At 29.3% G+C, this 26681-nt stretch overlaps 2 protein-coding genes across 6 annotated transcripts in view; one reads left to right on the top strand and one right to left on the bottom strand.

Annotated features, from left to right (window-relative positions):
• The window catches only part of fdl (fused lobes), a 49501-nt gene that overhangs the window by 13506 nt on the left and 9314 nt on the right, over window positions 1-26681 (bottom strand). For all 3 annotated transcript variants that reach the window (XM_029304081.2, XM_029304083.2, XM_029304084.2), the window contains exon 2: window positions 12091-12147. The gene's annotated coding sequence lies outside the window, so the exon portion shown is untranslated. The remainder of the gene's footprint in view (window positions 1-12090; window positions 12148-26681) is intronic.
• s-cup (spermiogenesis-related protein stanley-cup) lies at window positions 31-25161 on the top strand. Of its 3 annotated transcripts, none has more exons than XM_029304099.2 (5): window positions 31-352; window positions 14301-14469; window positions 15987-16615; window positions 19679-19823; window positions 23122-25161. In XM_029304099.2, exons 3-5 carry the CDS (start codon window positions 16437-16439, stop codon window positions 23437-23439), a joined length of 642 nt encoding a protein of 213 aa, XP_029159932.1. In that variant the 5' UTR covers window positions 31-352; window positions 14301-14469; window positions 15987-16436; the 3' UTR covers window positions 23440-25161. The 3 variants fall into 3 exon arrangements, with proteins under 3 accessions (XP_029159932.1, XP_029159931.1, XP_029159930.1); XM_029304098.2 differs by having other exon boundaries at window positions 19667-19823; window positions 23125-25161; XM_029304097.2 differs by having other exon boundaries at window positions 32-352; window positions 19667-19823.

Raw genomic sequence — 26681 nt, 5'->3', positions numbered from 1 at the left:
GAGGAAGGTGGGAGCGATGTCGGTCGTACCTCGAGCACACGTGAACTATACCTAAATGCCGTGCCTGGCCGCGAGTCGCGTGGCGTAGCCAAGCAACGAGCATGCCATGACCGTCGACGCCGATAGTCTCCGATGGAACCGTACTAAGGACGGACCGGACGCACCAGGACCTACCCGAACAGGGTCTCGACTCCCGGTGCGCGACGTCGTGCCGTCGTGGTCGTCGTGCTGATTCAACTTGGAGCGAATGGACACCGGCCAGGATCGCCGTCATCGATCGCCAGGAGAGACCGTATCGCAGGTGTTCGCTGAGCGACCGATCGACCGGGCTCTTTCGTGCACTCAGGGAAAGGTCAGTTTCGCTCGGCTAATTCGAGCCTGTCATCAGAACAGGTATATTGAGTGAATTTCAACAGAGAATTTTTTTTCTTTGAATTTACGGGAAAATTATGGATAATCGTGGATTTCTTTTATTTGCCACAATAAGGATATTAATATCTACGGGAATAAAATATATGAAATATAAAAATTAGAAACATTAAGTGCCCAACGCTCTGACTGCTTCTTTTCGCTCGGCTAATTCGAGCCTGTCATCAGACAAACAGGTATTGAGTGAATTTCAACAGAGAGAGAATTTTTTTTCTTTGAATTTACGGGAAATTTATGGTAATCGTGGATTTCTTTTTAGTTGCCGCGATAAAAATTATTAATGTCTACTAGAATAAAATATATAAAATATGAAAATTAGAAACATTAAGTGACCAACTCTGGCTGCTTTTTTATTTTATTGTGTGAGTTATTACAACGTTTCAACCATACCGATTGTGATCCTTTTCAAGTAATTATAGAGAATAAATTAATTGCATATGAAACACTGGAAAAACAACAATGTTTTGACATATTATTTAACATTGGAACTTTAATTTAAATGTTAATAATAGTTACCTAGAAATCAAACTTATATTTCTTGAGTTATTCATTTTCAAAACTTTCTTTCTTCAAGGTATGTCGTTCGTCTTCAACACTACATGTTAACTAAATAACCAAATCATAACTAATTTAAATCAGCAAAAGGACAACAAGAAAGTCAGAGACTGTAACCGAATAAAAACAAAAATAGATAAAACTATAGTCTAAGTAAACTGTCATAAACTGTATTCAAATATTCGATGTCGCAGTTAATCGCATTGTCCGTTAAACAAAAAATATGTCCGATTAATTTTATTATGTAAATGCATAGCAAAATTTACTATGTATATATTTAATATTTTTTATTCTGATAAATATTAATCAAACAAATTCTTATAAAATTCTTCCAATATCATATTGTCCTACGATTATCATGATTTTCAGGATGAAATTGAACGCAGAGAGAATTGTTTTTCTTAAAATTTATCCTGAAAATTATGGTAATCGTTCTTTGATTAATATTTATCACGATAAAAAATATTAATATCTACCACAATAAGATAGAAAATAAAATATGTTCAATTAAGTTTATTATGTAGATACATAATAAAAAAATATTTAATATTTTTTATTGTGATATATAAATATTAATCAAAAAAGTTCTTCCAATATATTATTCCACGATTATCATGATTTTCAAGGTAAATTCTAAGAAAATTTTTTCCATGAAGGGTTTTTGCAATGTGTTTACAGATGGATTATCTTGTGAAAAATGTAGAAATTCGAAGAAATTAGTTTTAAAGCTGAAGAGTATTTAAAAATCGAAGACGAGTTAATCAAGTTTCTTTTTTTACATAATTAAAAAAAAACTAATTTTAAATTCTTCAGAAAATTAGATCAATTTTATCAGAAAAGAAAAAAATAAATTAGAAACATTTAACATTGCATTCTTCAATTAACAAAATGCCTTATTAATTTTATTGGCAAGTAACTAAACTAAGAAACAATATATATTTTGTTAACTTTACTTTAGGGTTATTTACTAGATAAATTAATCATTTTATTCTGTCATCTCGATAATATTTTCTCTGTATACGAGTTGAAAAAATGCGTTCGTTAAAACAAAAATTAAGAAATATAAAATATTAAAGAGATTTGATAAAGGGACATTTCATGAGGCGATTAGATGATAAAACTACAGAATATTAAGGTAATTTCAGGCGACTTTCACTACTACCTTGAACACCCTACGTAAAGATCATTTGGTTAAAGCACCGCTATTAATATTCAGGAGGAAAAGGGAACCCTAAATCATCACTCGCCTAATTTAATTACATGCTTTAATTGAACGTGTAAATAATGAACTTACTTCGTCTTAATCTACAAGCTCATAGGATTATCGATAGCGCCAATTGATTCATTATCGGGACACGAAAGATACTTCCTATTTCTCTCATTAAAGGAAAATGTCACTCTAGCGCCCGAAAAAACAGCCTAATTTTGACAATTTTTTGAAAATATATAGTGAATGGAATAAGTACAAGATCTGTTTAAAAGTTGTATGTAACTTTGAAATATATTCACAAATTTTTTATCCATTTTTTTTACAAAATGGCGGCGCCAGAATTCAACAAAGATAGGCTCTTCTCACGGATAGTAGATTTCTTCTGTAATTTTGGACCTAAAATAAAAGACCAAACATTTTTTAGTTTTATATAAGATTAACTTAAGAGGTACGGATTTGAAATTTCGTCGAAAACAATTTTTCACGTATAATTTTTTACCTAAAAATCCAACTTTTTGTTCAAACGTGCATTATTTTTACAAAAACGATATTTTTTAATTTCCGTACGTACTTTCTAAGTTCTAAGCCGGAGAACATTATCCGTAAAAAGAAGCTTTCTTTGCAGAATGAAATTCTAGGGATGCCATTTTATAAAAAAAATTGAAAAAAAATTTGTAAATACACTTCAAAGTATGTACAATAAGAGTCTTTAACAGATTTTCCATTCAGTATATATTTTCCAAAAATTGTCAATATTAGGCTGTTTTTTCGCTAAAGTGGCATTACTCCTTAATCATAAAATAATCGAAATTTTCGCCAAGTATACTCTTCAAAAAGTTTGCGTACTTTATCCTCCCTGTCACATCGACAACAAATATAAATATATATATATATATATATATATATATATATATATCGTGAAATATTTATACAGCCACTAGGCGAACGTGACATCGCATAGGGATGGTCGTCAGCACCTGTATGCGCAAACGTCACATACATCTCCGCGTTCTCTTCGGAGGATCTTAAATTATTCTTCGTGCTCCTCAGAGAAGCAACGTGTAATACCGGTATACGGTTGACGACGTCACTCTCTCGTCCCATCGCAATCGTTGGATTATAAAATGATATGCTGGCGCACGTCGTCTTTGTAGCAAGTCATCTTGCCAAGAAGTCGTCTCGCCATGGCATTAAATCTCATGACATTCGTGATGATCATGACAAGCTGTTAGACGGTATTAATTCTCACTATCGCGCGCGTGCTAGGAAATTCATCCAAGAGCCGTTATAAGTACTATCGAATCCTTAGAAATGTGGGTATACTTATTTACGACCCGCGATGTCGTAACAGCATATGCGAAAGTATAATTAGCACGATATTTCATACGTCGGATGCTTTAATTACTGAAAAACATCCTTCTAGCAATAACGATGGCAGACTGATTGCGAATTATCTTCGGCGATCGGAAGATATCATTCGTTTCGATCATATTTACAAATTGAGAATTGTAATTATATATATTTAAAAAACAGAGACGAGTTAATTAAATTTTTCTTTTTAATAATTGGAAGAAAATTAGATCAACTTTTAAAAACTCTAAAGAGATAAGATAAATTTAACATTGCATTCTTCAATAAAATTAAAAAAACGTCTTGTTTATTTTATTGGCAAGTAAATGAACTAAGAAACATATTTATTTTGTTAACTTTACTTTAAATTTATTTACTAAATAAATTATCAATTTCAATCTGTCATCTCGATAATATTTTCTCTGTACAAGTTGAAACAAAATTCGTTCGTTATAAGACAAAGATTAAGAAATATAAGATAAAATATTAGATTATTTTTTTTGATAGAGCAATCAATAATGTGGCTAAAACAAACATAAAACAATGGTTTAGCTATTTTTTGATCATTTTAATAAAAAAATATATGTATATAAATTTAATGTTACAAAATAAGACATAAACATATAGGAAGATATGAGATACGAAATTAAAAACAAATTAAACGACAAAAGAATAAAATTAAACAAAAAAAAGATCAAACATAAATATCATTAATTTAATATTGATCCTCAGATCATTATTTTAATGAATATATATGTTTATTAAATTAATTTCCACTAAACTAATTAGGTACTAAAAATTTAAGATAGTAATCATATGACATAAAAGACATAAGTCACTCTATATAAAATCAATTAAGCACTTTCATTAGTTTAATCGAAAGTCTTGCAGCAGTGACATACTAGGTCATTTAAACAAGCGTATAATATTTTCTTGGCTCGTTTTTACTGTTATTATAAGCTATTATGAATTATAGTTCAAATTAAAAACTGTAATATTTTTTCGAGGCTAGTAATTCCATAAAAAAAGTCAAAAATTATTAACAATATTAAATTCCCATATTTGCGACTCAAACGACTTTACATCTTATTTTTTGCATTTTTACTTTTCGCAAAAATAAGAGCGATCAATAATATTTTGTCATATATATAGACGAAAAAGCTGGAAAATGATTAAGATTTGCTTTAAATAAAAATTCAATAATACACATGAGATATTTTATCCTTTATCAAATCTTAAAAAGCGAATAAGCTCAGAGTTGTTCAGTGATTCAGCGATTATATTTAGTCAATAATTATTTTCCATTCAACATGTTATCGACTCACAAGTTTTTCGATCACATTGCAACACACAGCGACGACTGTTTATCCGACAATAAAATCCTTAATCGCTATAATCGTTATTTATAGCTCTTTTCGATCACCCCGAATTTTTACGAGAGCATTATCTTGGGAAAGATTAACTTCGCTCGAGTCGCGAATCGTGAGCGTCGAACTGAAGCGAGGCGTTCGATACAAAACGGAAAAAAAGGCCGACGTGGTTTTGCGTGACCGAGGGCAAACCCACCCACAACCACAGCATCAGCGAAGGCGCCCACGTATAGTTCTATATATATAGAACACTATATATACTATAGACTATATATATACGACGTACACATATGTCACGTGCCGTCCTTTAATCGATACACGCACGCAATCACGTAGTACGTTTGATGTCCAAGTTTATTTAAAAGTGCGATTGCATTTGCATCGTCTTTTTTTGCTCGCGAAAATTTCATTTTTGCCTAACTAAGAGAGACACAGTAGGAAAATTTGTGTTTTCTTGTTAAAAACGCTCCCCGTGGAAATGCTGTGTTAAATATCTAATATGTTCATGTGCTAATTGCTGTTGTGTTAACTGAATTTAAATGTTAAATCATTAAAACAACTGAAAAAATAACACGACATGCATCTATTTTTAATTTTACACAATGAATATGTTCTGTTTTATTAGTGACAAGATTTATCTGTTAAAATTTACGGGAGAAATGTTGATTTTTTATTTTATGATATATAAGTGGGGATGATCACATTTAAAATTAACATATTTTTAGTTAATTTTTACATTAACATTATGTTAATTTTACACAAAATTTATTTTAAATTACTTGAAGTTTTGCATTTATTTGGTGTTAAAATATTAACATAGTATTTGTGTCCCTATTTATCATATTATGTTAAATTAACACAAATATTTCTGTAGACCGTTTGAGACATGTGAGATATTTGTTAAATTTAACACAAATTGATCAACTGTTTTTGCTCGCGAAAATTTCATTTTTGCCTAACTAATTGTAAGGGAGACAAATGTTGCTCGGAAGATACGTGGAGGCGCTATAAAACATCGCGATAACGATAATTTTATTTATTATACAGCATGCTCTTCGTACCCTGAAGATTTAATTTCGCTTATCTAATAGATAAATTAATGAAATATTGAATTTAAAATAAAAAAATACCTTCTGATAACATGCTGTTAAAATGCACGATGATACGTAATAATGGTTTCGTTTGCGTTGTAATTTTCGAAAAAGAGAATTTAATTTTGTTTAATTTATATTTAATCTATATATAATCCATTTTATCCGAGTCTAGAAAAGGGAACATTTGTTAACGTCATACTAACAATGAGATATTATCATGTTTGAAATTAGAAATTATAATTTGATTTAGTTGGTAAGTCTATTTGAAACACCTGAGTGTCATGATTAGAAATACAGGTATGATATATTACACGGTGATAAGATTTAGCTCATATAAAGTCTTCGTACTACATTAATTCAAGGTAATCTGATCTATTTTTTAACTAATCGCTTTAATAACATCTAATTAGAAGCGACGAAGCAATTATAGGGCAGCCATGAATATTGCATTAAAAATAGCGCAGAGTAGAATGGGATTTTTTGTTTTCATACATGAAAATTACAACAGACTCGTGTCTTTTAAATTTTCTACGTAAATAAATGTGTTTTGTGTGAGACTTTGTTGGACATTGAATTTCACTGAATTAATCGAGCAGTCAAGGTGTGTAACCTTTCTATACAGGGTGTCCCAGAACTGACGGAAAAGTTTTTAATGGCAGATTCCTGGTATTTGGAGACGATTTTTCCTTAGTAAAAATGTTGAGAAAGACCATCATTTTTAGCATGTTTCCAATTTTTGTTAAAATTCTATTACAGCAAACTTTACCTAAAATTAACTGATAAATGTAGTTCTGTTAATATTTTGTTCCCACATGGCTTAGTTTCCAAAAAAACCTTTATTTTCAACTGCTTATAATTCAAAAATTATTGGTGTCTCGACATTTTCGCTGAGGAAAAATCGTCAGGAATCTGCCATTAAAAACTTTTCCGCCAGTTCTGGGACATCTTATATATTTCGAATAAAATATGCTGATGTTGATTTCGCTAATCGAATGTATCGGTGACGTGTTAAGGAGCCAAATTTACGTACAATATGCGAGTTAACACTAGCATGCATAATTTTCGTTACGTATAACGTATCATGTCTGGAGAAACTAATTGGAGTGCTGTGACATTATATGACAACTCCAATTAGCGAACCGCAGATAGAGCATACATCTATATGCTTCCCTGTAGTTACCTGCAGGTTCTCATTTATTTATACATCTCACCCTTATTTCTTAAGAGATGAATAACAACTGACAAATCTCGAATCTATCGAGAGCTCCGTAGAAAAATTTAAGTATTTCGTCTAAATCAGGGGAGACTCGTGATGTGTCTTAAAAGTACACGGAGAGAATTTTTTCTTAGAATTTATCCTGAAAATCATGGGACAATATTGCTAGCTATACAATAATTTATTTAGACATTTCTCATGAAAGGTTGCTCTCTGTCAAAAAAATAATCTCTTTAATATTTTATATTTCTTAATCTTTGTCTTAATCTTTTTATAACAAATGCATTTTTTCAACTCGTACAGAGAAAATATTATCGAGATAACAGAATAAAATTGTTAATTTATCTAGTAGGTAAAGTTAACAAAATAAATATGTTTCTTAGTTCATTTACTTGCCAATAAAATTAACAAGGCATTTTGTTAATTGAGGAATGCAATGTTAAATTTATCCTTTTAAAGTTGATCTAACTTTCTGTGAAGAATTTATAAAATTAATTTTGTTCCAATTATTCAAGAAAAAACTTAGTCAACTCGTCTTTGATTTTTAAATATTCTTCACTTACTATGATTTTCAGGGTAAATTCTAAAAAAAAAATTCTCTTTGTGCATATATATATATATATATATATATATGTAAAAAATTAAGGGAAAAACTTTCGAGATATGCCCTTCTCAACAAAGTCTAATTTTTGTAAAATCGAACGAATTAATGAAACTTTTTCACGAAAGTCACAAAAGACAATTTAGAGAACTCGTCGTGCAAAACCAATGATTGTGACGACAGCTTTTCTTAACTACTACATCGAGTTTCCTTCTCGTAAAACTTTTTGTGAGCTTTTAAGAAATTTATAAATTGAGCACTTTAAAAACAGCAATTTTATATATAGACAGATACGCGTGTAGAAAATATATGTGTATATGTAATTAATATTTTTTGTAATAGATATATAATTTTTAATATAACTCATGCTATTTATACCGTCGAGATACGCTTTGATAACAATAATTAGTACACTAATTAAAGAGCTCATGTAAGATGAAGAAATATATCTATGTGGTTTTCATTACATTAATTACTAAATAGGGTAAATTAGAAAAATTGCATTAAAAAAATAATCAAAAATCCCATTGATTAAAAGTGTGTTAAGTTTAAAAGTACTAGAAGTCCATTAAAATAATTAAATATTAAAAACTGCGATGTCAACGTCAAACAGTATCTATATATTATGTATATTAAAAAATTATTTAATTTTGATAAAAGTGCGATCCTCTTTTCTGAATTGTCATCCTGATTATATAAAGAATGTTTAGGGATCGCAACACTAACATTGCATACATAATACCTGAAGTGTTCTACATATTTTAGCCGACATCGATTCTACTATTATAGTACCTCGATAATATAAACGTGTTATAAAAGTTTACAATACAACGATGACAGTAACTATCACATCGATATGAATAAAAAATGAATTTTCGACAAATACGAAAATACACCGAAAGAAATTTGACAAAATTGGAGACGAATGTGCTCGAAAAAGTCTTGATATACATGAATTTGCGATGCACCAGGAAGAATCCTGTGAATAATTCGAGAGTTCCGCTGACCTTCGGAAAAGTTGCGAAAGTAATGACATACATATACACATTCACACATACATGCGCATACAGAAAGAGCTTGTATAGCTATGGCTTTAATGCGGCTAAATGTCGCTGGGTCATTACCAAAAGGAAGTGGCCCATAAGATAAGATGGATTTCGTTTAAAAGGGGACACTTTGTCATGGTGACCGATTTTGGTGTCACTAATGGTTCTTTCCGAAAAGCCATATTAAATATAAGCACGCATACAGTAGAACGATTTGTGTTTTCTTGTTAGAAACGATCCCCGTGAAAATTTTTATGTTAAATATTTAACATTTATGTGTTAATTTAACGCATTGCTGTTGTGTTAATTGAATTTAAATGTTAAATTATTAAAACAACTGAAAAAAGATGTAAAAATGACACAATGTGCATCAATTTGTAATTTTACACAATAAATATATTTTCTTTTATTAGTGACAAGATTTATCTGTTAAAAAAATGTTGATTTTTTATTTTGCAATATAAGTGGGAATGATAAAATCTAAAATTAACATATTTTTTGTTAATTTTTATATTAAACTTAACTGTTAATTTTACACAAAATTTATTTTAAATTACTTGAAGTTTTCTATTTATTTTGTGTTAAAATATTAACATAATATTTGTATCTCCATTTAATATCCATATAATCATTTAACATCCATTTAACATCCATCAAACATCTATATTATGTTAAATTAACACAAAAATTTCTGTGGACCGTTTGGGACATGTGATACCTGTTAAATTTAACACAAATTTTTTAAATAATTAAGCATTTTTCTCACAATCAATTCAACTAAGGCAACGTTTAAATTTAATTTAAACCCGTGTTCTGTAAATTCTCACGGCTTTGTGAAATGGATACAAATTAAATATACAGTAATAGTTCGGAATTTAATTAATATTTCGTGATTCATTTAAAAAAAATTGTAAAACTATTTTCTAGTCTTTCCCCTTATTTTATAATGTGTATAAAACGTAATATTGTGCGAATGCTATGAATGCTATGAATGCTACGAAGACGATTATTTTTCAAGTACTTATAAAGATTCAAATCAATATCAACGAAGGATTCTCAGGATGTTATTGAGAATTTGTTTTGGTTGTCGAACACACTAGAGAGTAGTTCGACTTGAAGAAGTGGATCAGAAGCACGGATGCGTTACGAACCTTCCACGATTAATACAAATTCTCGGCAAATACTTCAATACTCAAGAAACAACTATCTCTTATAACATTTTACAACATAATTATAATAATACATTCCATTTACAACATTATAATAATACATATATATTGTTACATAATAATGCATATTATTTTATAGATTTAATTACACAAATTATTCTATATATATATGTAAAGGAGAATTAATACCATAATTGAGAGTGCCTAATTAATAAGCGAAAAATAATCGAGAGCAATTTTCCATTTGTATTAATATCGCAAATAATAAAAAAATTCGATATGCAAATCATCGACGTTTCTGCGATCCGTATCGAAAAATTTCGAGGACTTTGAGTAATAACCAAAATAAAAAAATCCTTTTAAAAGATCTAATCGACAAATGCATGCATGTACACATACATGATAAATGTGCCGTGAGAGAATATCGCACTGCCCAGCTCAAGTATAGCTAATGTGAGCCAAGGCCGTCGATTAACAAGAAAGCCCGATTGAAGCGTTCGAATATACGACACTTCATGAATTAGAAAGTAAAGGAAATTAAAGAATTTATACTTATAAATAGCTTCTACAAATATGCGGAGGAGAGAGGAAAAGATATCCAAAACTATCACTAACAGTCTACCATAAAATATTCATTATTTTCATTCAATAATAATTATGCTGCGTAAAAATAATCGAGTAGATAAGTTAAATGTCAGAAATGTAAATCTGATATTTTTCGTGGACAGTCCATACAGTACAAAATATTTTTAAAATCTTTTAGAAATATTTTTAAAATCTTTTAAAAATATTTAATATGTTTCTATCGGACATAGAAATCCGCTTTTTCACGTTGAAATATTTTTGAATATAGATTTAAACTAATATTCAAAAATATGTATCAAATATTTAAGAAAATCTGATATTATCGATAAGAACATTTTTAGAAATATTTTTAAAAGTTTTTTAAAATATTCTAAAAAATGTAATCACAAAAAACTTTTAAATCATTTTAAAATATTCCTAAAACCATTTTAAAATGTTTTTATGCAATATTTAAAAATATTTTTTGAAAACATTCGTAATACCTATTTTGTGTTGTATGAGAGTTAAATGGACAGTTGAATATGTCTCGGGAAAAATCAATTTTTTTCAGATGAACGATGATTAAATATCTATGCAAGCGTCATATTATTTTTAAATAAAAAAACCGCTACATACAATTGCGAAGAATATAAATAAAATTAATGTCGGGTCAAATATCGCGTGACATTGTGGCCTCCTCAGATAATCAAGCAGGTGCATGGGTGGTTGATTAGGTTAAATTAAATGCGCAGCTGGATAGTCGGTATAACTCCAGATTCGAATGAGGCAGAAGATAATTTGCCATAACAGTTGATTAGGTCGATACGTTGAACAATATTGCTAATATTAAACGTAATTGTATCTATTGAATGCTGTTTTAATGAGATGTCAATTAGTTTCGCTCCAGGCAAAAATATATAGCGCGATCAAATGGAAAATTTCCTCTCGATTAAATAAGAACGAATAGACAGATATTTATCGAAATATTAATTATATAATGATAGATAATTTTCCGAGATTCATCAAAGTACGCATGTTTAAAAGTTATAATATGCAATTTTAATAATATGTATATCACACATATACATTGACTTTGTCAATTGATTTTTTTAATATCTATATTGCCGACAACAAAATAATGAAGAACAAATAACGAAATTACTAAATAAAATAATTTAATAATATAATAAAAAAATAATTCAATCTAATAAAGTATTGAGTTATATAACAAACGTTATATAACAGACGTATTGTATCTCTTTTTTATATTTTCATCATTAATAGAAAACAGAAATCAAATTTCTTTCATTTCTTTCGTTCAATTGGATCTTGTGAAAAATCTTGTGTTGCGAATTAGTGGAGCAAAGTTTTATGCTCGCTCCATTTTATGAAGCAATTATATCAGTACATTTTTTTAATTAAATACAATTCAAGATAAATTACATAACATTCGTTTTGTTAATAGAATTTTGCATGATCGACTTACCTGCAATTCGAGCGGTCTCGCAAACTTCCTCATCTAATGTCCTTCATTTGCGCGAATCTGCAACAAACGACATACATTCCCATTATCGTATGAAGTCCGGAAAGTACAATTTCGAGCAGTGATTTCGTCTCTCGGATATATATGGGTTTTCGTGCGGTTTCATGCGCACTATTTTCAGTATCGATCTAGACCCGGCTACAAGAATTGCTTAAAATTCAGCACGAACTAGAAATGATTCTACGAGTTATACCGTCTTTTATCTATGCTCTCTCTGCAACGACTAGAGGCATAAGTTTAATCGCAGTTATCGATTAGTTCGTCACACAAAGGGACACATGATGTCATCGTACAACAGCGTATAAACTATACTCATTATCGATTTAAAAAAAAAACTTGCAACAAATGATGAAGCTTCGTTTCTTTACCGATAGATTGACTTTCGATTACGTAATTAAAAATGTAATAATCTGACATAATATTATATATAAACATTTACAACTTTATATCAAACAAAAATGGTTGCAATATTTGTTAACTTGACTAAAGCTTTCGACTAAATTACTGTTTTGTTAATTAAACATATATTAATATTTTAAACAAATATATCAGTATTTGAAGTCAAATATTTGTTACATTTAATATGCTATATTTAATTTAAATATGTTTATATGTTCAATTAACAAAATATTTAGTTGGAAGGTTTAAGTTAACAAATTTTTTTCGGTGTAATAAATAATAAAATTAAATTTAAATTGCATCGTGTGTATTAATTAATTATTTCAATTGTCATTTTTTAACTTTAATGTTTTTAATGCATTAATATTTAATAAGGATTGTTTTCGTCTCGCAGATATAATTTTAATTAAAAAAAATAAATATGCGACTTAAATAATTATTATTATAGATATTAATGAATACAAATCGTAATTGAATTTTTTATGGATACACGCAAGAAGATGAATATTCCTATATAGTTTTATCGCGTATTTATCGCATCCGGTTGCAACTTCATTAATGCATCAGACAGAAATGCGGATACTATACCGCTAAGAAGAGAAAAGAAAAAGTGTATCAAAGTAGCGCAAAGTAAAGGCGCGGTCAAAGGCAAGTTTTCTAGTCGTTTCTATACAGAGAGTTTTGCCTTTCATAAATAAATAAAAAAAAAGGAAAAATTTGCATCACAATGTGTTGTCTTGAAAAAAGAAAAAACCCAAGTCGAATTCACCGATTTTAAGATAAATTTCAAGCTTCACTAAAAGTGAGAAACTAACAAAGATCTCAAATTAAGTCTTAAATTTACAATTTTAATTTACTAGCATTATATATTAATTGACATAATAGAATAATGTATATGTTAATAATATTGTAATTACATTATTAAATATATACATACATTATACATTTACCGCAGAATAAATTAAAGGTTCGAAATTTGTTTAAAGAAGAGAATCTTATTGAAAGTTTCTCGGCTAAAGTTTAAAGTTTAACATTTTCTTTTCCTTGATCTCTCTGCGTGCGCATAATCGCGTAAAATATTGACTCTTAGCCGCGGTCTAATAAATTAACACCAAGTAGATTATCCTTGAAATTAACTATCATGTCAGACGGGCTCAAAATGAGTATCGATCGCTATCTGAGAATATGGAAGGATTCCCGGGGAAATATCATCTCTCTCGGAGACACTCCGATATTTACTTTTTTTCAATCATCGTCGCAAGATAAACAAATATAAACGGCAGCGCAAAATATCGATATTATGCACGTTATTTCATCAATTTCGATATATATTTTCATGAGATGGGAAACTACCTCGTTAACGTGCGTGCTCTGAAATTTGCAAAGTTTATTCAACGAAATTGAAATTCTTACAAGTAAACACTTGCTGTTTTGCGAAACAGAAAATGACGGTGAAAATTCACGTCGAAATTAATGATTGGATTAAAAATTTAAAATATATATATCTCTAATTATATTTTATTTAATTCATAAAATAAATTAGATAAAATATAAAATATAATTTAATATAAAATATACATTAATTTCGGTATATTAATACCTAATATTTGAGATAGAATACACAATGTTTTCTGTGATTAGGTGTGTTCTAAGTAAAATATATATTTTTCTTTTAATGGATATCGGAAATTCGATACGAGTGTCGCCTTTCACTTCGGCAAACAAGAAAAACTCGAGAAATCGTTTATTTACAGATCGTGATAAGGAAACTGTAGACGAGTTCTGACAGAGAACAAGGCGGCTATCGGCCCAAATTCAACGTGTCGGAGAAACGATGACGTGCGCGTCTCACGCGCGAGTAAACCTGCCACCGGAAATCCATAAAGTCGTGCGATCGCGGGGGAGTTCCTCTTCATACTACACGTGAGTACAATGAGGAATTCAATTTGGAGCATTGAAATTCCGCGTGAATCGCGTCGCGACTCGACTCCGTAAAAGGACGGGATGCGCAGAATCGCATTGTCGCGACAGGACGCAAAGTGATGCGCGACGTCCGATCCGAGGGAATTTTTTTTTCCGCCTCGACAAAAGCAAGTCGTAAAATGTATCTCCGTTTAAACTAGTAATAGTACGGGACTCGGAGATTTTAAAGAACGTTCAAATCGGCACATTGAAAACAAAATTTATTTAATTCGAATCAGTATTTATTTCAATACTGTCAAATGAATCGTTTATCTGAATAATGTTTATTTAACATGAAAAATATTTATTTAATATAAGAAAATTCTTTTCAAAACAAATAAATATTTATTTGTTTCAAATAAATGATTCATTTGGCAGTATGGACTAAATATATATTAATTTAGTCATTTTTTTCTATGCACGATTTCGAACCGAACGCAGTTGAAATATTTGTATTAAATTTAACAGATATCACATAATGTCTCAAACGATCCACAGAAATTTTTGTATTAATTTAACACAATATAGATATGTTAAATAGAGGTACAAATATTGTGTTAATATTTTAACACAAAATAATTAATGCAAAACTTCAAGTAATTTGAAATAAATTTTGTGTAAAATTAACAGTTAGTTTTAATGTAAAAATTAAAAATATGTTAATTTTAGATTTTATCATCCTCACATTATAAAATAAAAAATCAACATTTTTTGTTGTAAATTGTGTAAAATTGAAAATAGATGCACATTGTGTTATTTTTACATCTTTTTTCACACAGTTGTTTTAATAATTTAACATTCAAGTTCAATTAACACAACAGCTATATGTTAAATTAACACCTGAATGTGTTAAATATTTAACACAAAAATTTTAACGAGGACCGTTTTTAATTGTTGCTGTTTATCTGTTAACTTTAAAGATTTGTCATTCATTATCACATTGGTATTCAATAATATACAATAGAATATATGAATTATATCGACTTCGAATAAATAAATTAGAATTTAGAACAATTAATGGTAATATAATAGAATTTAAAACATGCTTTTATCCTAAAACTGAAACAGAATGTGTGATTTTTCTCTATTCTTCCTTTAAAAAGTTAAAATTAAAAATTGATTTAAATTAAAAATATTATGTGCATATTATGATTAAAAAAATTATGCATTCTTATTTTGTAAAAAAAAATTAACTTGACTAAACCGTTCAAAATAATATTTTGTTAACTAAACGTATAAAAATTTAAATAAAATATATCAAAATGTAAGAAAACGTGTATATATTTGACTTAAATACTAATTTATATTCAATTAACAAAATAGTACAAATTTAGTTAAAAGGTTTAGTCAAGTTAATAATTTTTTCAGTATACGCAATAAAAAAAATGAAACAATTCGAAATATAAAAGCAATAATTATGCAAGAATGATTCAAGGATAAAAATGATGTAAAAAAATGAGAAAAAAATAATGTTTCAGATCGGAGGTCCAATTCGGCCGCAAAGATCCCCCCGAGCGATCTAGTCGATCGTAATGCAAAATCGATCGTGCTCGGGGGGAGGCTAAAGGGATGCATCCGGCAGATTTTTTCAACGAGAGGAGTTTCCGGAAACAATAGACTCTTCTCGAGACAATCAGCGATCTCGAAGTAGAAATCGCGATTACCTTGCTCTCGATCTTGAAGACTATCGCGACTGATAAAAATCAGCACACACGCGAGGCATATTATTATATAATATCAATCTCGATCGAGATCTCTTTCTGCTTAACGAAGCGGAAAGAGAATTACGCAGCTCTAGAAAGAGGAGGAAGAGGATAATTAATTTCAGCGACGCTAATTAGCCAGCTATTCGATGTTATTTGCGAGGAACGGGAAGAGACGCGGATTAGGATCGTGCTTATCGGATCGACGATAAAGGACGGGATAAAATGCAGAAGATAGCGGTGATGGCCGCGATGCAAAAGGCCCATGCCTCTCATAACGGCAGCAACATTTATGGGGATGCGAATAATAACGCCGTGCCGGATTCCAACGGCTCGTCGTCGACCAGCAAAAGCGGTCGCTTCGATGCGGATCTGCACGGCAACGTTAACATTCTTCTTGGTTGGTGAGTAACAATCGCGCCAGCCGATGCCAAAGATGGCTAGGACGGTTCGAAGAGCAAAACACATTAAACACTTCCGAACGCGAAGATGGACCTCTTCGATCAATCGATTTTCTTCCTCACAATCAGTCCCAATCTTTCACAGTAGACTGAAAAAAAAATGTGTCGACTTGACTCAACCTTTCAACTAAATTACTATAATTTGTAACAGCTCTTTAGAAAATTTTAATTTACAAATAAAAAAGCAATAAGAGCTAAATAATTTCTATACTAGAATTATATTTGTGAAAAGATTTATAATATAAATTATTAAATATTATACAGAAGTAAATTCGATTCGTCGTACGTTTCGGTTGTCTTTTTCAACCTTCGTCAGCGCAAAAAATAAATTATTCATCAATGTCATTATAATAAAAATATACGGAGTCAAGTTATATGCTAACACCCGAGATCAACGCATTTATAAAGCAAGAGCATTTTTAGTATATATTCTATTCCTCGCAACGTCATTATATGTAATTGTCGCGAAACAAATTTCTCGCTAATTGTTCTGTTAGGAGGTCGGTTGCGAATCTCAATAACAGCCATTGTTAATATGTTTATAAAATCATGTATACGAAAAATTAACATTGAAGATAAGTAAATTAATGAAAATAGACTTACAGTTAAATCGAGTAAGATGTTATATTGTGACGTGGTTTAATAATTTATGTTATAAATCTTTTCACAAATATAATTCTAGTATAGAAATTATTTAGCTCTTATTCCTTTTTTATTTGTAGATTAAAACTAAATTACTATTTTGTTAAATCAACATATATACATTAGAATTCAATAAATGCATTAGAAATAAATTAAAAAGCGCCGATATTTAACTTCTCAACAAATTTTTTATTATTTATATCAATGTGAAATATTTTACATGTGATATGTCATATAAATATAAATAAATAAATCTAGTATATATGTATTTAAGTCAAATATATGTTTTGTTCAATTTAATATGTTATATTTTATTGAAATATTTTTTATAGATTCAATTAACAAAATAATATTTAGTTGAAAGGTTTAGTCAAGTTGACACATTTTTTTTCAGTGTGGAAAAATTTGTTTTCTTGTTAAAATCGGTCCCCGTGAAAATTTTTGTGTTAATTGAACTTGAATTTTAAACTATTAAAACAACTGAAAAAGATGTAAAAATAACAATGTGCATCCATTTTCAATTTTTCACAATAAATATGTATATACTGTTTTATTAGTGACAAGATTTATATGTTAAAATTTGCAGAATAAAATGTTGATTTTTTATTTTATAAGTTAAATAAAATTGGAAATGATAAAATCTAAAAGTAACATATTTTTAGTTAATTTTTACATTAAAACTATGTTAATTTTACATAAAATATGTTTTAAATTACTTGAAGTTTTGCACAAAATAAATGTATTTTACGTTAAAATATTAACACAGTATTTGTGTCTTCATTTAAAATATCCATATTATGTTAAATTAACACAAAAATTCCTGTGGACCGTTTGAGACATGTAATATCTGTTAAATTTAACAGAAATTTTTCAACTGTGATTCAATCCTTTGGCGTATACTGTAATCCATACACAGAGAAAATTTTCTCTTAGAATTTATCCTGAAATTCATGGTAATCATGGAACAATATGATACTGAAAGAATTTTATAATAGTTTTTCTAATTAATATTTTTATCGCGATAAATGAATATTAATATCTACCGTAATAGATATATTTGATTAATTTTATTAAAATATATATGTAGTAAAATTTCAATAATTTTTAAATATATGAAAAACTTGTGATTTTTTAAAATGTTTTAAATAGACCAGATGCTGAAAAAATAATAAACATATAAAATATTTTATATAAATTTTACAATGCAACATAATATTTTCAATTCAGCTTAATCGTTCATGATAATTTTAGGTAAATTTTTAACGAAAAATTCTCTCCGTGTATATTAAATTATCATTGCATGCCTAAATAGCCAGTAATTATTATTCGATGAATTATTCCGCGAAGGATAACAGATTCAATAAATACGTTAGAAATAAATTAAAAAGCGCCGATATTTAACTTCTCAACAAATTTTTTATTACTTATTTATATCAATGTGAAATATTTTACATGTGATATTTCATATGAATATAAATAAATAAATCTAGTAAAGATATTACTAAATTACTAATATTTTTTCTAGAACATTTTTTAAACATATAATCATTGTATAAAATCTTCATTAAAATATTTAAAATTTTTCTTCCTGATTTTATGTACATTTTGCGAAATGTTAATAATGTTTTGCAAAGCAGAGTTGAATTAAACAGTTGGAAAAAGTTCTACTACTTCTATTATAGTATATAGAATTATAGAAGTACAGAGGAAATAAACACGTCGTTAAATCTCGGGTAATAAATTTTTATCACAGCTTGCTTTAACAATTTGAGATAAGAGACTTCAGTACAAATAACTGTTAATTACATGTAGTTATAAGTATGCGTTATGCATGATATATATATCGAGAGTGAAAGAAAGAAAAAGAGCTAGTTATTTGATTTTTAAATTATTTGTCGTAATAAAACTCTTAAAGTCAAGACAGATTATAGTTGATACAATAATTGTTCTGTTATCCTGTTGTCTCTCAAATTAACACCTGTTGTTCTTTTAAATTTCAATGAATCTTTTAAAAAATTCCTTAGTTGTTAATCCCGTAAATTAACATCTGTTAAAGTACAAGAACGTGCTCAAGATATTTTTGCGCAATACAGAGTCTTATTTTTTCATTCTCAATCGCTACAGAAAGTTATTCGTCAAAATGTAGCAGGTGTTAAAAGTGACCGTTTTACATCTAATCGTGTTTAAAAAATTCCGATCCCTTCGGGAAAAATCGCACGCTCACTTTTTCACCAGTCACCTGTCCTTTTATAGCGTAGCAGCCTCGTTATTTTTTTCCCCTCGGGCGTATACGGGCACCTTTTTGCACAAAAAGCACCCGTCTAAACATCGTCTATATTGGTTCGCTTTTAGCGCCATGATCAGCGGTGTGATCATGATGGTGGTGCTCATATGCTACTGCTGTCACAAGAACGTCCGGAAGCATCGACCGCAAGAGTACTCGCAGTACTGGAGGGCCGAACCAGACATTCATAGTCTAGAAGTGTTCACCATGGACACACATGCTATGGTAAGCGAGAATTTCTCGATCGAAACATTATTTTCATCGTAAATATTGCGCAAATCTTTCACGTCGAGCTGTTTGACAAATAAAATCGGTGGAAATAAAATTTCATTAATTTTTGAGAAGATATATATACCGAAAAAATCTTTCACTAAAATTTGTATTAAATTTATTTATACATATGTCAAAATCAAAACATTTATTTTATTTTTATTATTGTACGTATTTTTACATGGCATGGAGATTTTTTATTTCATAGTCTTTGAGTGATTGACACATGTCATCTCGATCGAAAGATTATTTTTATCGTAAATATTGCCCAAATTCGAAATTACAATTTTTAATGTCTGAGCTTCTTGACAAATAAATCGGCGGAAATCAAATTTTATTAATTTTTGAGAACATACAACGAAAAAATCTTTTATTAAAATCTGTATTATTAAACGTACGTCGAAATTAAAAAATTACATATCTAAAAAAATAATTCCAAACATATATTAATTTATGCACTGTGAAAAAAATTGTTAACTTGACTGAATCTTTCAACTAAATATTATTTTGTTAATTGAACATATAAAAATATTTAAATTAAATATAACATATTAAATCTAATAAAACATATATATTTGACTTAAATACTAATATAAGTTCAATTAACAAAATAGTAATTTAGTTGAAAGATTTAGTCAAGTTAACAATTTTTTTTCAGTGTGCGCTTTGTTAGGTATTTTTGTGTGCAAATGTACTTTTAATATTTTATTTTAATTACTGTACGTATTATTTGCATATATATGTCATGGAAATTTAAAAATTTCCACGATATGTCTGTGCTCAGAATTAGAACAAAATCAATTCAAAATTCATCAAGGTAGCGATTTGTTATCGTTGCATATATATATATATATATATGTATATACATATATCTGACGTTTGATTCACGGGAACCCTTCTATTTTCGGTATTAAAAATCACCATAATGAGGTCCCGCTGGACGTTTTCCAAATTTTATCCACATTTACCCCGAAGCATCTCTTCCGAAAATACTTACTATGTCTGGGACATTCTGAGTAATCAGATAAGAATATATATCGGCTCTCAATATTAATAATAACTCATTAATATTATTTTTATTATTCTAAGTAATGTTACATGTAGCTACTCTTAAATCATACCACCTACTCGACGTGTTCACCGCGAGAGTCGCTATATATTTTCACATACCGACCTTTTACGCAACCTCTCACAGTCACTCACCTCTCTGTGGTTGCGAACGCAATTAAATAAAAATTCGCATATCTCGTAGAAACCACGCCCTCACATTACATGTAAAAACACGCCGCGAGAACAGCGGCTCGAATTGTACGCCGCAATGCGACAATGTGCATACTTTGCACCTTCATCTTAAGAAGTCTTCAAGTTCACAGACACAATGAAATCTATATATAAAGATGTAAAATACAAAGAACAAGACATAAAATACATAACATTGCTTAGAAATAAATTATAATATCAATTAATATGTGTTGTAGTGACATAAGAGAGCTACTAAAAAATTAAAAAAATATAAAGATTAAAAATTGATCAATAATTAAAAAATATAATTAAGAAAAAAAATATATACAAGTGCTCATTTGTATTCTTACGTGGATAATTTATTAATTATTATATATGATTTACATAATATACCTATGATTTTTTTAGATAATAAACACAGAGAGAATTTTCTCTTAGAATTTATATTCTGAAAATCACATGGTAATCGACAATATGATATTAAAAGAATTTTATAAGAACTTTTCTGATTAATATTTATCGCAATAAAAAATATTCATATCTATTACAATAATCTATGTATGTAGATAAAATGAATCGAACATATTTTACGAGTATATCTTATTGTGGTAGATATTAATATTTTTTATTGTAGTAAATATTAATCACAAAGAAATTCTTATAAAATTCTTCCAATGCCATATTGTCCCACAATTACCATGATTTTCAGAATAAATTCTAAGAGAAAATTGTCTCTATGTATGAGCTACAAAAAAAATTAGAAAAAATAAAGATTAAAAATTTGTCAATAATTTTAAGAAATTAAAAAAATATATATATATGTACGAATATTCATTTATATATTATTACACAGCTAATTTATTAATTATATTATTTACAAAAGATATGACTTTTTAGATAATATACACAAAGAGAGAATTTTCTCTTAGAATTTATCGTGAAAATCAGTATAATCGACAATATGGTATTGGAAAAATTTTAAAAGAGCTTCTCTGAATAATATTCACCACAATAAAAAATATCTATCACAATAATCTACCGCAATGTACATAGGTAAAATTAATCGAACATATTTTATATCTTATTGCGGTAGATATTAATATTTTTATTGTGGCAAATATTAATCAGAGAAACTCATAAAATTCTTCCAATATTATATTGTCCCACAATGCACGATTTTCAGAATAAATTCTAAGAGAAAATCCTCTCTATGTATATGAACTATAAAAAAATTTAGAAAAAATAAAGATTAAAAATTGGTCAATAATTTAAAAAAAAAATATATATATATATATAAATGTTCATTTATATATTATTACGCGAATAATTTATTTAATTATATATGATATATTTACGTTTTAAATTTTAATATTTATACACTGTAAAAAAATGTGTTAACTTGACTAAACCCTTCAACTAAATATTATTTTGTAAATTGAACATATAAACATATTTGAATTAAATGTAACATATTAAATCTAACAAAACATTTTTTTGACTTAAATCGTAAAATATTTAAATAATATTTGTATTTATGACAGATCGCTGCCATGCGATTGTTTAACTGTAAAATGTAAATTGTTTCCAAACTTGTGAAGAGTACTATATGCAATAAATAACAAATATCCATTTATAAGATTGTTTTTTGTTCTCACGATTAATAATATTTCAAATAATATACTGATAAAAAACATTTCATTAAATTTATATTCTTGCATGTTACGAATATCTAATTAAAAAAGATTTCTCTCTCTTTAGAAAATTTCTTTCTTAAATTAAGAGGATCCTTTTGACATCTGTGCGGATTTTTTGTATAAATAAATCATAAAATAAACATAAAATATTTAAATGTGACATTTTTATTTATAACAGATCGCTGCCATGCAATTCTTTAACTGTAAAATAGTAATTTAGCTGAAAGGTTCAGTCAAGTTAACCAATTTGTTCACAGTGTATTTCTCGTTCATTCTCATTTCACTTTGACATCTCTAACAATCCCGTTTCTTTCCAGCAGTGCCTCGAGAGATCGGCGGGGACTCAGGCCCATCAGGAAGAAGGAGTGCCCACGTCTCTTCCGGCGTGTCCCGTGACCTCGGGCCCACCGCCGGCTTACGAGAGCCTCATCTTCGACCCTCGGGCACTGCCCTCGCCTACGGACAAGAAAGACGAGTCCGACGATCCCGGTAGCATCATCTCGCCCCCGGTTAGCAGCCTGCCCAGCGAATCGGAGGCTAATAGGATCAACAAGCGAGAAGATGTCCCGAGGGACGATCAGGGTTTGCCTTCCTACGAGGCCGCCCTCAAATTAGAAGCCGACGGCTATGTTTAAGGTCTGGACGAGGATCGGAAACTTGCCTCAAACTGCGGATCTTGAATCGCGAATTTTTAGAAAGCGCCCCCGAGTCGTGGATTTCATCGGATATGAAACTTCGTGATCGGGACGTGGGCGACTCTGTGATTGGCTGTGAACGATGACTGGAGGCAGCTGAAGTCAACATTCACGCGAAAATATTTGTAAGACTTGCTATTCCGAACCGGAACAGAATCCTGAGATTGGATTCTTAATCAAAAAAAATGAACGAAGAGATGAGCTTATTTTTCGAGCTCGATTTGCCATCCAAAAATAAGATACAAGAGAAACTTGGGAAAATACTGAGAGAAATCATTTATCTCTATGCTTGAATTTAAGATGCATAAAAAAAAATACAGAATGATTTTAATCCAAAAGGTGAAAGAAGAAAAATAGGTATAGCGAGATTTATTTTTGAAACCCAGTTATATAGATAGATAGTATATAGATTTTTTTTATATAGAAAATTCTATATTAAGAACATTCTAAAAAAATAGAAATGTTATTTTTTTCTCGAATCTTTTATAGAAGGATTTTCTAATAATTCTTCGTAAAAATAATAAATTACAAAAAAATAAGTGCCTAAATTCGTTCTTTTTCGGAGAACGTAAATAAAAGATAAGATAAAAGAAAAACGTTGAGCAATTTTTCAAAAGTATGCAGTGTTTTTTTTTTACTTTTAATTAAGTAAAACGACACGTAAAACTTTCGCGTGATTTTCGACCGATAAAATATAATAAAAAAAAATGTTTCGTAAAAAATGCAATATTTCGACTTTTCTATTTTTCGATGATCTCTATGATTAAACGTATCGATAAAATTTTAAATGTAAATTGTATATGTCGTAGGACTATGTATATTCAATTTTAAATATAGAATGCGCCGTAAATGAATATAGACAAGCACGTAATAAAGATATATGTCAGTATATATATGTATATGAAAAAAAAAAACGGTATTGTACGTGCATACAAGTTGTATAGTCAGCGAAGAGAAAGACCTAATTTCACAGGTAATTACATTTTATAGGTACTAAGGAGGAGAATTCTTAACGGCATATTTTTCTCTCGTCGGTCATTAGTTTAAGAGAGCAACGGGAGAGAGCATACACAAAACGCGACACCGTTATATAGCTTAGTATGAGTTTCCGTTTGAATAAACAATGTACAATCGTGATAACGTAAATGATATCCATTTCGCAAAATGGCGCACGACATCCCGGAATTTATGTGCATTTCGTTGAGAGACTGTTCCAAAGCCATACCATTTTACATGTAACTTTTCTCCGTATATGATAGGTGAATATGTAAATGAAGAGCCTGTGCATTATGTACATTCGATATGCATTTTCAAGCGTGCCGCGGCATACAACAATCGCGCAATGATGATTTATTATTATATGTATGCCGAATATTATGCAGCGAGCATCATCGATAAAATTATATCTGTCACGAGCGAAGTGACACTAATTTGATTCATTTACATTAATATAAGATATTATTGCGCACTGTATGAATTTGCAAATTGACAATTATGATTTTTTTGCAATTTCTATCTCTCAATTACAACTGCAATAATAATTAGTGCAATGTGTTGTTAAAGGACGTCGATAATCTTGTGTAAATAATAATCGCTATATACATTTCTCTCTCGCTTTGTATATATATTATTAAATTTCAACAGTTTAAACACACAGTCGAATCGTGAGATCATTTCATTTGAACTTGCTTAATTGCGATAGCAATTAGTCGCAACAGATTCCTCTCCCCAAAAAAAGAAAAAAAAATAATAGCTTTGATATCTGGAAGAAAAAAATGTTTGCGTGCTTGAAAAGGCACTTTATCGAACAAATCGCGCGTTTTATCGAACCGGCTAGCTGCGATAAAATGCGATGCTTTTGCTAAGAGCCGCCTTATTTAAGGAGCGCGATATACAGCAACACGAAAATTATGCAGTAAAAGCTTTAATTGAGCAGACGAGTGGTCCATTAGCGCTCGCTATTATTCATTAAATCTTTTTTTTCTGTGTCAGCAATATTATTTATGTATATTATAAAAGTATGATCTAAAAAGAGGAGAGCGAGTAGCTCTAATCCTGTATTAATCGTTCAAAATTGTCGATGTAACTTTAACACAATTACATTCTATGAAATGTTAATATTATGCAACGAATGAGAACCCAGAAAAGTCATTTATTTCGAATCTTTTGTAGAACAGCAGATTTAATTAATCATTTTTGCCGCACGAGATCATGATATTTTAATCCGACTGAAAAATCTGTCGTGAAAAATTAATGGTAGGAAAATAGAACATCTTATATATGTATACATTTACATTGTCACGTGCTTTTATGATATCTCGATTGTAGGAAATTGATGAGCGCGATGAGATCGCGATGAGAAAACAACACAATACATCATACAAACGTATCCGACGATAAATACGAGTAAAATAGCACGATATCGAGGCAAACTATAATTCAACAATGATTGCGCTGTGTCAATGACGATAAATCTAAGAGCGTAGTTACGTGCACGCTATCACATGATCGGTGTGATTCATTAGGCACACGCGTACAGGAAAAGTGCAGTCTGCGACTGGTACAAACACGATGTTACAAATACATATTTAGAAACAGCTCGTATTTTAAAAATAGCATTCAAGCTTGCCATATTTTTCCCTTAAATGATTCAATAATTCGTGAAATTTTTCTTTCCTTTTGTTATATCTATAGATTTTTAATTTATACCCAGAGAGAATTCTCTCTTCGAATTTACCCTGAAAAGCATGATAATCATGGGACAATATAATGTAACCACAATAAAATGCAAAATATATGTTCGATTAATTTTATTATGTACATATTAATATTTTTATTGCGGTAAATATTAATCGGGGAACTCTTATAAAATTATTCCAATACCATATTGTCGATTACCATGATTTTCAGAATAAATTCTAATTGTAAGAGAAAATTCTCTTTGTGTATATTATCTTAAAAAATTATATATTATGTAAATCACATAATTATGAAATTATTCGCGTAATATAAATAAACATTCGTAAATATTTTTTAAATTATATAAATAAAATATATCCTGAAAATCATGATAATCGACGATACGCGGTATTGGAGAAATTTTATAAAAGTTTCTTTCATTAATATTTATCACAATAAAAAATATTAATACCCATTTACCACGATAAGATATAAAATATGTT

Source organism: Nylanderia fulva, unplaced genomic scaffold, assembly GCF_048542155.1.
Source record: "Nylanderia fulva isolate GAGA-0341 unplaced genomic scaffold, ASM4854215v1 Scaffold10, whole genome shotgun sequence".
Classification (NCBI taxonomy): Eukaryota; Metazoa; Arthropoda; class Insecta; order Hymenoptera; family Formicidae; genus Nylanderia; species Nylanderia fulva.
This window is presented reverse-complemented; position numbering and strand designations above follow the sequence as displayed.